This window comes from Schistocerca cancellata, chromosome 1 (genome assembly GCF_023864275.1).
Source record: "Schistocerca cancellata isolate TAMUIC-IGC-003103 chromosome 1, iqSchCanc2.1, whole genome shotgun sequence".
In the NCBI taxonomy this organism is placed as follows: Eukaryota; Metazoa; Arthropoda; class Insecta; order Orthoptera; family Acrididae; genus Schistocerca; species Schistocerca cancellata.
The window spans coordinates 255,555,125-255,569,042 of NC_064626.1; the positions used below are offsets into that span (position 1 = coordinate 255,555,125).

General features: G+C 43.6%; 1 protein-coding gene across 1 annotated transcript in view; it reads left to right on the top strand.

The window, feature by feature from the left end:
• Positions 1-11,027: 11,027 nt before the first annotated feature.
• Positions 11,028-13,918, top strand: part of LOC126168123 (juvenile hormone esterase-like) — a 63,707-nt gene continuing 60,816 nt past the window's right edge. Inside the window, exons 1-2 of the mRNA XM_049920535.1 lie at positions 11,028-11,063; positions 12,099-12,230. Of these exons, the coding sequence (XP_049776492.1) occupies positions 11,028-11,063; positions 12,099-12,230 (168 nt within the window). The remainder of the gene's footprint in view (positions 11,064-12,098; positions 12,231-13,918) is intronic.

A 13,918-nucleotide genomic window follows, 5' to 3' on the forward strand; every position in this document is an offset into this window, starting at 1 on the left:
GCCGGCCCATTTATTGTCTCTTTAACTGAAGAAGCTTCGCTTTACTGTGGCGAACATCCATAATCCATAACAGTACTCGTCTGGCCTCCTCATAAGGCTGTCATAGACCGAATAATAAAATTCCTGGGCCGGTCGAAGATCCGTCGCCCTCTGAGCACCGTAACGCATTAAAGCTTTCTGGAGCAGTTGTTTTGCATGCCTCGATCACCAATCCATAGGGTAAGGTGTTGTTTTGGGAACGCAAGCTACGGTCGAAACCTCTCTAACGATAACCTCGAGGCAGGGGTCGTTTAAGAAAAATGTGTTCACCGGACTGGTTAGCAGGGTTAGGAGGTCATAGGGTTTCACTGGTTGCGCCACATGATTTAAGAATAGAATTATGGCACAGTGATCGATGAAAAAAGTGGGTATCACGTCTGTATCTGGCAATTGCCAACATAAGGAATCATAAAGATAACAACGATCGAGTGTGCTGCTGGAGGTAGCTGTAAAATGTGTGAACCTGAGAAGAGTGGGGTAGTGACAGATCCATGGACTGCGTAATGCGAAGAGCACACCAAATCATATACTTCCTGAGTGAAACCAAAATTGGGGGTTCTGATTCAAAGGACGCAAACCAGAAGTTTCTGTGGAGTTTTACAAAAAAATTAACTATATAGTCTTTGTAAAAATGCGCACGATCGTGGACTGGCCGGATCCGGAAGAGGCATAAAGAAAAATTACAGTACTGTCATAAAAGGTGCAGCCTACACCTCAGCTGTAATCAACAAGTTCAAAATCGGTCAGTTGTACTCTCACTCTGTTAAACAAAGCAGCAACAGTAAATATTTCAGGAGCCACATTAAATGACGTAGAAAAGCCAGGAATAGAAAACTGAACAAATATCTTTTTTTTTTGGTCATCATTCTTCTGACTGGTTTGATGCGGCCCGCCGCGAATTCCTCTCCTGTGCTAACCTCTTCATCTCAGAGTAGCACTTGCAACATACGTCCTCAATTATTTCCTGGCTGTATTCCAGTCTCTGTCTTCCTCTACAGTTTTTGCCCTCTACGGCTTCCTGTAGTACCATGGAAGTCATTCACCCATGTCTTAACAAATGTCCTATCATCCTGTACCTTCTCCTTATCAGTGTTTCCCATATATTACTTTCCTCTCCGTTTATGCATGGAAGCTCCTCATTCCTTATCAGTCCGCCTAATTTTCAACATTCGTCTGTAGCACCACATCTAAAATACTTCGATTCTCTTCTGTTTCGGTTTTCCCACAGCCCATGTTTCAAAACCTTACAATGCTGTGATCCTAACGTACATTCTCAAAAATTTCTTCCTCAAATTAAGGCCGATATTTGATATTAGTAGACTTCTCTTGGTCAAGAATGCCTTTTTTGCCATAGCTAGTCTGCTTTTGATGTCCTTGCTCCGTCCGTCATTGGTTAGCAGACTTCCTTACCTTCATCTACTTCGTGGCCATCAATCCTGATGTTAAGTTTCTCGCTGTTCTCATTTCTACCACTTCTCATTACCTTCGTCTTTCTTCGATTTACTCTCAGTCCATACTGTATACTCATTAGACTGTTCATTCCGTTCAGCAGATCATGTAATTCGTCTTCACTTTCACTCTGTATAGCACTTTCACTCTGTCAGCACTGAATCGTATCATTTATATCCTTTCACCTTGAATTTTAATTCCACTCCTGAACCTTTGTTTTATATGCATCATTACTTCCTCGATGTTTTCCTTTTTCATACAAGCACTTCGTTCTTGGTCGTTCACTCTTCTTGGCTGTTGTACGTATTGTATATGACCCGTCTCTCCCTATAGCTTACCTCTACGTTTTTCAGAATTACGAACATCTTGCACCATTTAACATTTTCGAACGCATATTTCGGATCGACAAATCCTATGAACGTGTCTTGATTTTTCTTTAGTCTTGGTTCCATTGTTAACCGCAGCGTCAGAATTGCCTCTCTCGTGCGTTTACTTCTCCTAATACCAAACTGATCGTCATCTAGCGCATCCTCGATTTTCTTTTCCATTCTTCTGTATATTATTCTTGTAAGCAACTTGGATCCATGAGCTGTTAAGCTGATTGGGCGATAATTCTCGCACTTGTCAGCTCCTGCCGTCTTCGGATTTGTGTGGATGATGCTTTTCCGAAAGTCACATGGTATGTCGCCAGACTCATACATTCTACACACCAACATGAATAGTCATTTTGTTGCCACTTCCCCAGATGATTAATTTTAGAAATTCTGATGGAGTGTTGTCTATCTCTTCTGTCTTATTTGACCTTAAGTCTTCCAAAGCTCTTTTAAATTCTGATTCTAATACTGGATCCCGTATCTATTCTAAATTGACTTCTGTTTCTTCTTCTATCACATCAGACAATTCTTCCCCCTCATAGAGGTTTTCAATGTACTCTCAACACCTATTCGCTCTCTCCTCTGCATTTAACAGTGTAATTCCCGTTGCACTGTTAATGCTACCACCCTTGCCTCTAATGTCACCGAAGGCTGTTTTGACTTTCCTGTATACTGAGTCAGTTCTACGGACAATCATTTCTTTCTCGATGTCTTCACATTTTTCCTGCAGCTATTTCGTCTTAGCTTCCCTGAACTTTCTATTTATTTCATTCTTCAGCGACTTGTATTTCTGTATTCCTGAGTTTCCCGGAACATTTTTGTACTTCCTCCTTTCATCAATCAAGTGAAGTATTTCTTATGTTACTCATGGTTTCTTCGCAGTTATCTTCTTTGTACTTATGCTTTCCTTCCCAACTTCAGTGATGGCCCTTTTTAGAGATGTCCATTCCTCTTCAACTGTACTGCCTATTGAGATATTCATTATTGCTGTATCAATAGCCTTAGAGAGCTTCATGCGTATCTCGTCATTCCTTAGTACTTCCGTATCCCCCTTTTTTGCGTATTGATTCTTCCTTCAGCCTACTCTTCATCACTACTATATTGTGCTCGAGTCTATATCTGCTCCTGGGTGCGAATTACAATTCACTACCTGATTTCGGAATCTCTGACTGTAATGCAATCTGAAATCTTCCCGTATCACCCGGCCTTTTCCAAGTATACCTCCTCCTCTTGTGATTATTGAACAGGATATTCACTATTACTAACTGAAACTTGTTACAGAACTCAATTAGTCTCTCCTCTCTCATTCTTTGTCCCAAGCCCAAATTCTCCTATAACCTTTTCTTCTACTCCTTCCCCAACAACTGCATTCCAGTTCCCCATGACTATTAGATTTTCATCCCACTTTACATATTGTATTACTCTTTTAGTATCCTCATACACTTGCTCTATCTCTTCATCTTCAGGTTGCAACGTCGGCATGTATACCTGAACTATCAACCTAAAGCGGGTCTAAAAATTTCATATGAAACGTATGTGATGTAGAATCGAAGTAAGCCGTATGAACCTAATCCAAAATTACACTGAAGCGCCAAAGAAACTGGTATAGGCATGCGTATTCAAACACAGAAATACGTAAATAAGCAGAGCACGGAGCTGCAGTAGGCAATGTCTGTATAAGACGACAAGCTTCTGGCGCAGTTGTTAGATCGGTTACTGCTACTACAATGGCGGGTTATGAAGATTTAAGTGAGTTTGAATGTGCTGTTATTGTCGACGCACGAGCGATGGAAGCACAGCATCTCCGAGGTAGCGATGAAGTGGGAATTTTCCCTTAAGACCATTTCACGACTGTACCATGAACATCAGGAATCCGGTAAAACATCAAATCTCGGACATCGCTGCGCTCGGAGAAATATACTGCAAGAACGGGACCAATGACAACTGAAGAGAATCGTTCAACGTGACAGAAGTGCAGATCTTCGGCAAATTGCTGCCGATTTCAGTGCTGGGCCATCAACGAGTGTTAGCGTGGGAACCATTCAACGAAACATAATCGATGTGGGCTAACGGAACCAAACGCCATCTCGTGTACCCTTGATGACTGCACGACACAAAGCTTTAAGCTTCGTCTGGGCCTGTCAACACCGAAACTGGAGTGTTGATGACTGGAAACATCTTGCCTGGTCGGACGAGCCTCGTTTCAAATTGTATCTGGCGGATGGATGTCTAGGAGTATGGAGAGCAGGGGACTGTTCAAGCTGGTGCAGGGTCCGTAATGGTGTAGTGCGTGTGCAGTTGGAGTGATATGGGACTCCTGCTTCCATTCATGTCCATTGTGGATCCTGACGGACTTGGGCAATTCCAGCAGGACGTTACGATACCCCAGACGTTCAGAATTGCTAGAGTGTCTCCAGGGACACTCTCTGAGTTTAAACACTTCCGCTGGCCACCAGACACCCCGGACATGAACATTATGGAGCTTATCTGGGATGGCATGCAACGTGCTGTTCAGAAAAGATCTCCCGCATGTACTCTTACGGATTTATAGTCGGCCCTGCGGGATTCATGTTGTCAGTTCCCTCCAACACTACTTCAGACATTAGTCGAGTCCATGCCACGTCGTATTGCGGCACTTGTGCGTTCTCGTGGGGGCCCTACACGATATTAGGCAAGCGTACTAGTTTCTTTGGTTCTTCAGTGTGCCTTGATCATTTTAACAAGCCAATCATCAATTTCTAACAAACCTGGCTGCAGATGATGTGTGGACTTGTCAAAACTAAAACTGACTGTACCCGCACATGGAACTTCAAAACTGATTCACAAGCATGAAACTCTGAAAGACAACTTTTCGGCGCGCACAAGATCTAACATGACACTGTTAAGGGAAAAACAAGGAAGCTCTCGCGGGGCTGCGATTGAGGCGGAACGAGTCCGAACCAACTCGCCCCAAGCGCTAAACGAGGGTATACTACGGTACACAACTACTATGAGCAGTACTCTTGTTCTTAAGGCACTAGAGTGTTTTGTCTATTAATCGCAAACGAGTGCCATCCAGCATGAATGGCAGCAGGTTCGAGGTTCGATCCTCTCTGACTTTTTTGTTGTTGTTGAAGAAACCGTCTGTGGCAGCCTGAATTTTCGCGCGTGAAAACCCGGTAGGCTAATTTAAATTCTGAATAGCCGGTGCAACTTACCGAATTTTTTTCTTAAGAATTATTTCTCAGCAGAACGTACCCCGCAAAAATCTTACAAGCTTTCCAGACAGTTCGTGAAATTATTAATTATTATTATTATTATTATGTTACAAAGTTGGCTAGAGGCGACAGTCTAAAGAGGTCCCAAGGCGGAACACTCTGCCGTGACTGAAATAACCTCACCAGAGAAAATATTATTCAACCCCTGAAAAGACCACATTGAACGCTATAGAGCGCTGAAGACGGGATAGTAGAGGTACCAGGCGGCCATGTGGACCTACAGTGCTGACGGAAGTCGTTTACATGGAATGTGAAGTATTTTCGGTCAACGCAGAGACAGGACAGAGTGGCAGAAACGAGCACATCGTGTTTGTGCTTGCCAATGACCATAGTGTGTCGCGATTCTCCCTCTTTTCTAAATGATCCAAGGCGTCGAGTGAACTGACCACTCAACGTCTGGAGGAAGCCATGTTCAAACTGGAGATAGTTTTGTGATGTTGTAAATAGGCATTCTTCCGTAATGACGGTCTTTAACGAAGCTTTTAAATTAGTGACCATTTGGTGGCATTTTTCTATGACCAGTCCCACAAACAACAGTATTCTCTACATTTTTCAGATGTACATTCTTCAATCATAAATTCTCCTAGTGAATCATGCAGAGAACACGACTGATTTCATTGGGTATTGCAAGATTTTTGTTATTTTCTCATCAATCTGCCCCATAGATCTTGATTTAATTACGACCGTGACTGGCACTCAGTCTGTAGACGCAGAAAAAATAAATTTCACTTTAAAAGTGTATTTTCTACGCTTCTTTAACGCTGCCAATATTTTCACATTCAGCAGCGGTATTCTTTACTGTTTCTAAGTCTAGAAGACTGAAGTTCACTGTTTACGCCTCTGGTAAAAGTGACCGTGACATCCACACTCCCATCTGGCGCTGAATATAATGCAGCGAAGTCATTACAGAGGTTCGCAAGCTAACCGTGAACCTCTTCAGCTGTATCTTGCTGACGACGTATGTTTGCCATTTATGATGACGGAATCGTACGTCAAAATGTGACAAGGACCTCACTAAAATAACTGCAGTTTTGTAACTCGTCCGAAAGCCAGATATACTCGATTTTTCGTCTTGTTGCCCTGTTCTGAGACCTTTCAAATGGTTCAAATGGCTCTGAGCACTATGGGACTTAACTTCGGAGGTCATCAGTCCCCTAGAACTTAGAACTACTTAAACCTAACTAACCTAAGGACATCACACACATCAATGCCCGAGGCAGGACTCGAACCTGCGACCGTAGCGGTCGCGCGGCTCCAGAGTGTAGCGCCTAGAACCGCTCGGCTACTGCGGCCGGCTCTGAGAGCTTTCTTTTATCATTAAAACCAGTTTACACGCTCAGATCGTCGACATTTCACGTTTACGAATTCTTTGACGTCCGCATTACGAAATGGATTTACGTTTCGGGAATATGCAATCTCGTCAGCCGTATGCAACACAAGAAAATTTGTTCCAGACTGAGATTCGAACGGAAGTTTCCTACTTATCGTGAGCGGTCGCCTTAACCACTTCAGCTATCAGTGTACGCCTCCAGGACCTATCCAACCTACCGTGTGTTTATAATCATTACGCTTGCGAATTTACTGACTCCTGCGCAGGGTGAGACAAATGTTTTATCTCGTTTTAATCTGTCGAGTAGTCTATGCATCATGGATGGTTGCAATCTTTGTGTTTATACAGTGTTACATTACGTTGTACATTGTAACTTGAAGATACAGGCACTGTACGGACACAGACATTGTAATCATTCATAATGCATTCTCTAGAGCAGGCGCAAGTACTCCCGCACGAAAACAAGCTGTTGGTAAGCCCTGCTCCACGTAATTAATCATTATGAGTGGCTTCAGCTTTACATAGCGTATCAGAAGAAATTCGCAGAGTCTCTTCCTTGCTAAATGGAGGTCATTAACAAGGTTAAAAGCGGTAATATCACTTGAGGGCTACAGTTTTTTGTCTGTCTCTTTGCAGGCGGGTCAGTACGTCACAGTGGAGACCAACGAAGGCACCCTGCGGGGAGTGGCCACCACTACAGTGAACGGCACAGCCTACTACCGCTTCTCGGGCGTTCCTTTCGCAGCGCCTCCGCTCGGTGAGCTGCGCTTCAAGGTAAGAAAGCTACCAACACACAGTGTACTGCTGCGTATCTGCGTGCTTCAAGCTGATGAACAGGAAAATAAAGTATATTTCAGTTTCTTTAAGTTTTGATACCGCTTGTATCATAATTATACGCTCCAGCCAGTGTCAAAAGCCCCAATAACCACCCGTTAGAGCGCGAGGAGGAAATTCAGTGTGGTTCTCGAAGGTGCCGACAGGGATAGAGCCATCCCCACTCCACCATCATGGACAGCTACCGCAGGTTTCAGGGTTGAGGATCCAATACGCTAACGACAACACACACACCCATGCCCGAGGAAGGACTCGGTTGGTAGTTAGGGGAGTCTTCTTCTTCTTCTTTATCGTCGCCTTGTCCCACGTCACGTAGGATCGGCGTTGCTCTTCTGGATCCTTCTCCTCCATAGTACTCTATCCATTGCCTCTTGCTTCTTCCATCCCTTCACCCTTAGGTCCCCGGATATCTTATCCTTCCACCTCATCTTCGGTCTTCCTTTCCTTCTCGCTCCTTCAATCTTTTTATCTTCAACTCTGTTTCCGATATACTCTTCCCCTTTTCTCTGTAAATGTCCGTACCACCTTAGTCCGCTCTCTTGTATCTTTTTCCCCATGGGTCTCACCTTCACAGCTCCTCTAACAAATTCATTTCTAATCCTGTCTTTCCTTGTTACCCCACACATCCACCTCAGCATCCTCATTTCCGCCACTTCCATCTTCCTTTCCTGGGCTACTGTGATTGGCCATGTCTCTGCCCCGTATATCATAGCAAGCTTTACCACCGACTTGTACACTTTTCCCTTTCAACCCAGTGCTCACCTTCTTGTCACACAACACTCCACTCATTTTCCTCCAGTTGTTCCAACCGCAATTTATTCGCTGTTGTATCTCGCTTTCCAGTCCTCAATCCCTCTGTATGTACGCAGCCAGGTATTTAAATTTGCAGACCGATTTCAGCTCATCATCCTGGATCTTGCAAGACCTCATCTTCAGTGCTAAATATTCTGACTTTGTTGGTAGCTAGGGGAGTGCGGCAAACTAATTCTGAAGCTCTTAGAACCGACCACGTACATTGAAAAGTTGCGTGACACGTTCCACTATACTGCTGATAGGTTCCATTGTGCCACTGAAAAACAAACTGCATGTGGGGGTGAACATGGTCAGCAAGGATAGATGGACACTTGTGTTTATCCATTGGGCCTTCAATAATGACGAGGTTACAAGGAAATTCTACTGATACGTTCGCCAAACCACTATGCTCCCTCCACCGGCCTGGACCCCTTTGTTTTCATACGTTTCACGCCGTACACGCCAAGGAGCCGTTTGTCTTATGCAGCATGAAACGTGTCCCATCTGAAAAGGCCACCAGTCGCCACGCATTGGAATGTTTAGTCGCGGAATTGGTGTGCAAATTCCAACCTTCCTCTCCGATGACTAGCAGTCACTATGGGTGCATGAGAGAGGCCCACACGCAGCAACGTTCGCTGAACGATCATTGAGGAGACACTGTTGGTAGATCCTTGATTCACCTGGTCAGTCAGTTGCTCAACAGTAGCACGTCTATTCACCAGTATATATCTCTGCAGTCATCGTTCGTCCCTGTCATCTACGGCCCACAGTGCACCACATTTGCCTCGGTGCTGATTTTGAATAGCGCAATATTTCCATGCACGGTATACATTAACCACAATTTACGTACATAGTCGTTTCGGAAACGCTTCTACCCTTGGCCCGAAAGCCAATATTCATGTCTTGTTGCATGTCAGATTAATCGCTCCATTTCTGCATTACGAAAGCGACTGCACTGTTCTCCGCGTCCCCCCGGACTTGCTTTATGTATCCTCCTCCGATAGTGATGCCGCATTTCGTTTGTGAGCGGTTATTGCTTGTTAACGACGAGTAAATGAGATGGTCAGATTAATGTTACTGGACCATGTAGTAGCGAAAACTGGATGTACACAATAATAAAAATGGTTCAAATGGCTCTGAGCGCTATGAGACTTAACTTCTGAGGTCATCAGTGCCCTAGAACTTAGAACTAATAAAACCTAACTAACCTAAGGACATCACACACATCCATGCCCGAGGCAGGATTCGAACCTGCGACCGTAGCAGTCCCGCGGTTCCAGACTGTAGCGCCTAGAACCGCTCGGCCATTCCGGCCGGCACACAGTAATAGAACCAAAACGTTTCATTCTCCACTGGTCCGCATACGAGCCATTTACGGGCTGATAATCAGTATTTGGTTACGAGTCTGTACTGACTTCATCGTGAAATATCATCCCAGGTAGTGTAAATGCATTTTAAATGAAAACTTTTCAATAAGTCTAAGGCTAACAAATTAGGCTCAGATTTCGTCCATGGCTTGCCTAAACAAGACGTACAGAACTACTCAAGCACGCCACATGTTTCAATTTTACTGTACGTTCACACGTGTAAAAGGAGGTGTTTCACTTGTCATAATCGCATTTGGCTGCAGTACCGCGCTCGTCCCTGCAGTGAGTTCAAAAGACTGTACAGTTCGATGCTCTAGAGTTTCAGTCGTAACAATGGGAATGCTACACTCTTCCCTTTTGAGATGACCTAACACAGAAGAATGCGGAGGACTGAGATCAGATCATTTTGGAGGCCAAGGGACAGGCTCAGTTCGGTCCAACTTGGACTGCCTTGGCGCTTTAGATGAAATGCATCAGCAGAAAAATACGGCCGTGCCCTGTTATGCTTCTATGACGTTCCTCAGGCTGCGAATATGCAGTGCATAATTACGTTGTCATACAGCTTTTTAGATAAGAGCTAAATAGGTTGCTTTGACAAAGTAAGTTCCTCTTTCTCTGCGTTTCTGTTAAAGGGGGAAGGAGGTTGATATGGATTTTTATTTTTTTTTTTGGGGGGGGGGGGGACAAGATTATCGGGCATCGAAAAAATGGTTAAACTCAACATTCTTTCAGTCAGCATGAGCTGGTTTAATTGCTCACAATAATCTTGGATGCGTATTCTGATTTAATATTCCCTTGATGTTGAAAACTCTGTTGTTGATCTAGGTTTACCGTCAGATATCTGCCAACATCTTGTTTGTAATATAACTTTTTATTTGTCGCAAGATATATTCATCTAGACTAAATCTCCTTTCACAGACGGTATGTGGTCTTATTCGGAGTTACCTGTTAGTCGATTTATTTACTTGATATTGGAGCCAGGCATTTTTCTTCAAGTTTGAGCGTGCAAAAAATTGATATCAGCAGCGTCACACAGGTGGTATAGGCCCACGTCTCAACACAACTTCTCTGCCAATACAGCTTTAAGGGATTCTTTTGAGAGTTGACATTGATAGTACTCTATCTATCCAAAAAATTTGAGATAGTCGTAGAGGTATTAACAGTTCACTGAGCCGAGTAGCCGTTACTGTCCACCAAAAATGCATCTCTTAACAACGTATTACTTTGTTGCCATACCTGCTGTACACTGCGTCATTTACGCAGACGTAAAGTCCTTTAGCGGATGTTCAAATGGCTCTGAGCACTATGGGACTCAACTGCTGAGGTCATTAGTCCCCTAGAACTTAGAACGAGTTAAACCTAACTAACCTAAGGACATCACAAACATCCATGCCCGAGGCAGGATTCGAACCTGCGACCGTAGCGGTCTTGCGGTTCCAGACTGCAGCGCCTTTAACCGCACGGCCACTTCGGCCGGCTTTAGCGGATGTACGTAGGGGAGAAGATACAGGGATACTGCAGTGTCGCCTTATGCAAGAGCCTAGTGAAGGTGGTGCGGCGTTGTCTTCCTCCGATCTGTTACGTAATGTCAAGTGTGCACATGTGTCGGTCGATGAATGTGGTGAGTGCTTGTACAGTGTACAGGGGGAAGAGGTGGTGCTGGCACATAGTCTGCTCCTCTCGAATATCTCCAAGGGGGCCGCCGAGTTTGGCGTCCACAACAGACGAACGGATCACTATCGACAGTCTCACATGCCCTCATTACGTGAGACATTTTGGAGACGTTCAGAATTTGGTTCAGCGCATTGGCGAAATGACTGGTGATCAGGAGCTTTACGCTACCACTTTTCCACTGGAACATAACATAAGTAAAACGTATGAAGACTGCCCCCTAGGAAACTGTTGTGGGCCTCTTTCATACGTTCTACATATGTTATGATCTGAGATGGGTCTTACATTCGGTTTTACAACACGTCTTGGACATTCATTATACGGATATGACATAGCGTATGCCCCCCATCTGTGTAAAACTAAGAGTTTTATACTTTGACACCACACGTAGGTCATGTTCCTTCTCTTTACTTGTTTGTGAGGTATTGTTTCGTTCCATTTATCAACTTCTACAGTTATTTTGTCTTACAGAAGGTTATTTCAGGCTTCTGCAGATAATGTATATACGACTGGCCAATGAAAATCATGAACAGATTTTTAAAGAAGTCTTTAATAGATAGTATAATTGTACAATATATTGAGTGGAAATTCGTTATGATATATTTTAGATATGTGGAAATGGATGTATCTGTTCGTTCTATCAAATGTTAGGTGTAAATTGCTCCAATAATAATTCTTAGAATAATAATGGTTCCAATATATGTTCTCAGTTGAATACAATAGTGTCTTGCATTGTTTCTCATTCTGTGTTTAATCTGTTTCTATGTAACTTGATTGATAAGTTGATAATGCTATCGTTACTGTTTTATGCATACAGGCCTGAAGATGGCGCACTGAAGCGTTGAAACTGGTTGCAACAAAATAGTATGAAATCGTAAGGACGGCTGTAGGTGTTTTATTTTGTCACAATAGTAAACGGCCGTCGTCCCAAAGACCTCCTGCCGAATGGAAGGACATACAGTAACTATATTGTGTTTTCTTGCAGCCGCCGCAACCGCACCCCGGCTGGGAGGGAGTGAGGGATGCCCTGGAGGAAGGCAGCGACTGCCTGCAGGTGATGCCGGAGGGCGCGTCCGGTGCCGAGGACTGCCTGTACCTTAACGTGTACACGACGTCGGTAAGGCAGCCGCTATTCGCCACCAAATGAGACCTAAAAACTGCTTCCATATATACAATATAAAGCTAAGAACACCTTCAGAAGTCTGTATTTTGAATGTAACGCACTTAAACCGCGTGAGTCTGAGGGACACACCTACATGCACATGCGGGGAAGAAGGTTCCCCAGAACACACTGTCTTTTTCTGCGGGCAATACGCGAACAATAGACATACACTACACAGAAACAGACATAGATATATACACAGCAATAAGAGACGAAGAACAATGGGCACTATTAAACGTACTGACAAACAGTATTTCAAAAACAACACATGAAGAGTACATGCGGACACGACATAACAGACATGCCTATGTGCAAAGTAACAACAATCTCCAGAGGGTGGACAGCGATACTCCCAGTGACAGAGAAAACAGTGACAATGAGGAGGAACAGCAAGAGGAAGCCGAGATGTGACAGTAAATAAGCATAAGGTGCTGGCGATCTAGCCAAGAAATCACCAAATGCTGTACACGGATGGGCACCTAAAGTTAATACATAGGATTAGTACTAAATACGATAAGCAATACTATTTCTCCACTAATAACCATTTGTGTATGTGTGTGTGTGTATGTGTATGTATGTGTGTGTGTGTGTGTGTGTGCGTGTGACTGGCGGTCAACGCCTCGAAGAAACCATTCCGAAGTATTCACGGTCAGTAACATTCGGTGGAGGTACTAACAAAACTCTCCTCTATCCTATCACCTTTTTATATTCTTCTTAATAAACAACGAAATTTATTTATATTTCAAAATTTAATTATTGTTATTTTGAGAAGTATCATTCTTTGTAAATGTTGTAGATAAAACAAAAGAAAGGAAAACTGTAAAAAAATGAAATACGGAATTTGTAAGAAGTACGACGTATTTTAAAACATCAGGTAACAGGTCTATAATTTGGCAATAAATAAATAATAAATAAATAATGTAACTTACGTATGCGATCAGTTTCCACGTTTCACTATGCCGTCTCCAGACTCCCTGACTACGTGTAGTAGCTAATCCAACCTCATGTCAAGGAGAAATAGGGGCCAGTCTCCTTAGGCTTCTCGTTTCAACTACGCGATTTGTTCTTTTCGACTGCGCGTGAGGTTGGATTAGCTACTACAAGTTGGCCAGGGGGCCTGAAGATGGTGTAGTGAAACACTGAAACTGCTCGCATTAATAAATTACAGTCAAAATATAGAAGGCTGAACGTGTTCTTAATTTTACAATGTATAATCAGTAGGCGAAGTCCTTAAACCATCTTGCATACAGAAAGACTTACAGATACATTTTTCTCGGTACTGCTCTTAGAAATGGCTTTACTATATCATAATATTAACTGAATACATAACTTTGCACTGAGGTGCGAAGCCTTAGATCCGTCGTAAGTAGTACATAGTCTCAATAGCAAGCGAATTGTCCCGGCCGTCTGCTCTTGATCAAATGGGCTGAATGTGCAGCGGAGCTCGTAGATCTCAACAGCGCCGGCTAGAGGGCGCTTTCGTCGGTGTCTGTCGTAGTGCCAACTTAACAGCTTGCACCTACGCCATGAAATCGTAGCTATCGATACCACAATGTCTCTTGTCTTCTCCTATATTAAATGACTGACTGTCTGAGTTACCTTATGTGCTGATTGGTCGCAGCACCAGTCTTGTCTCCACTCTC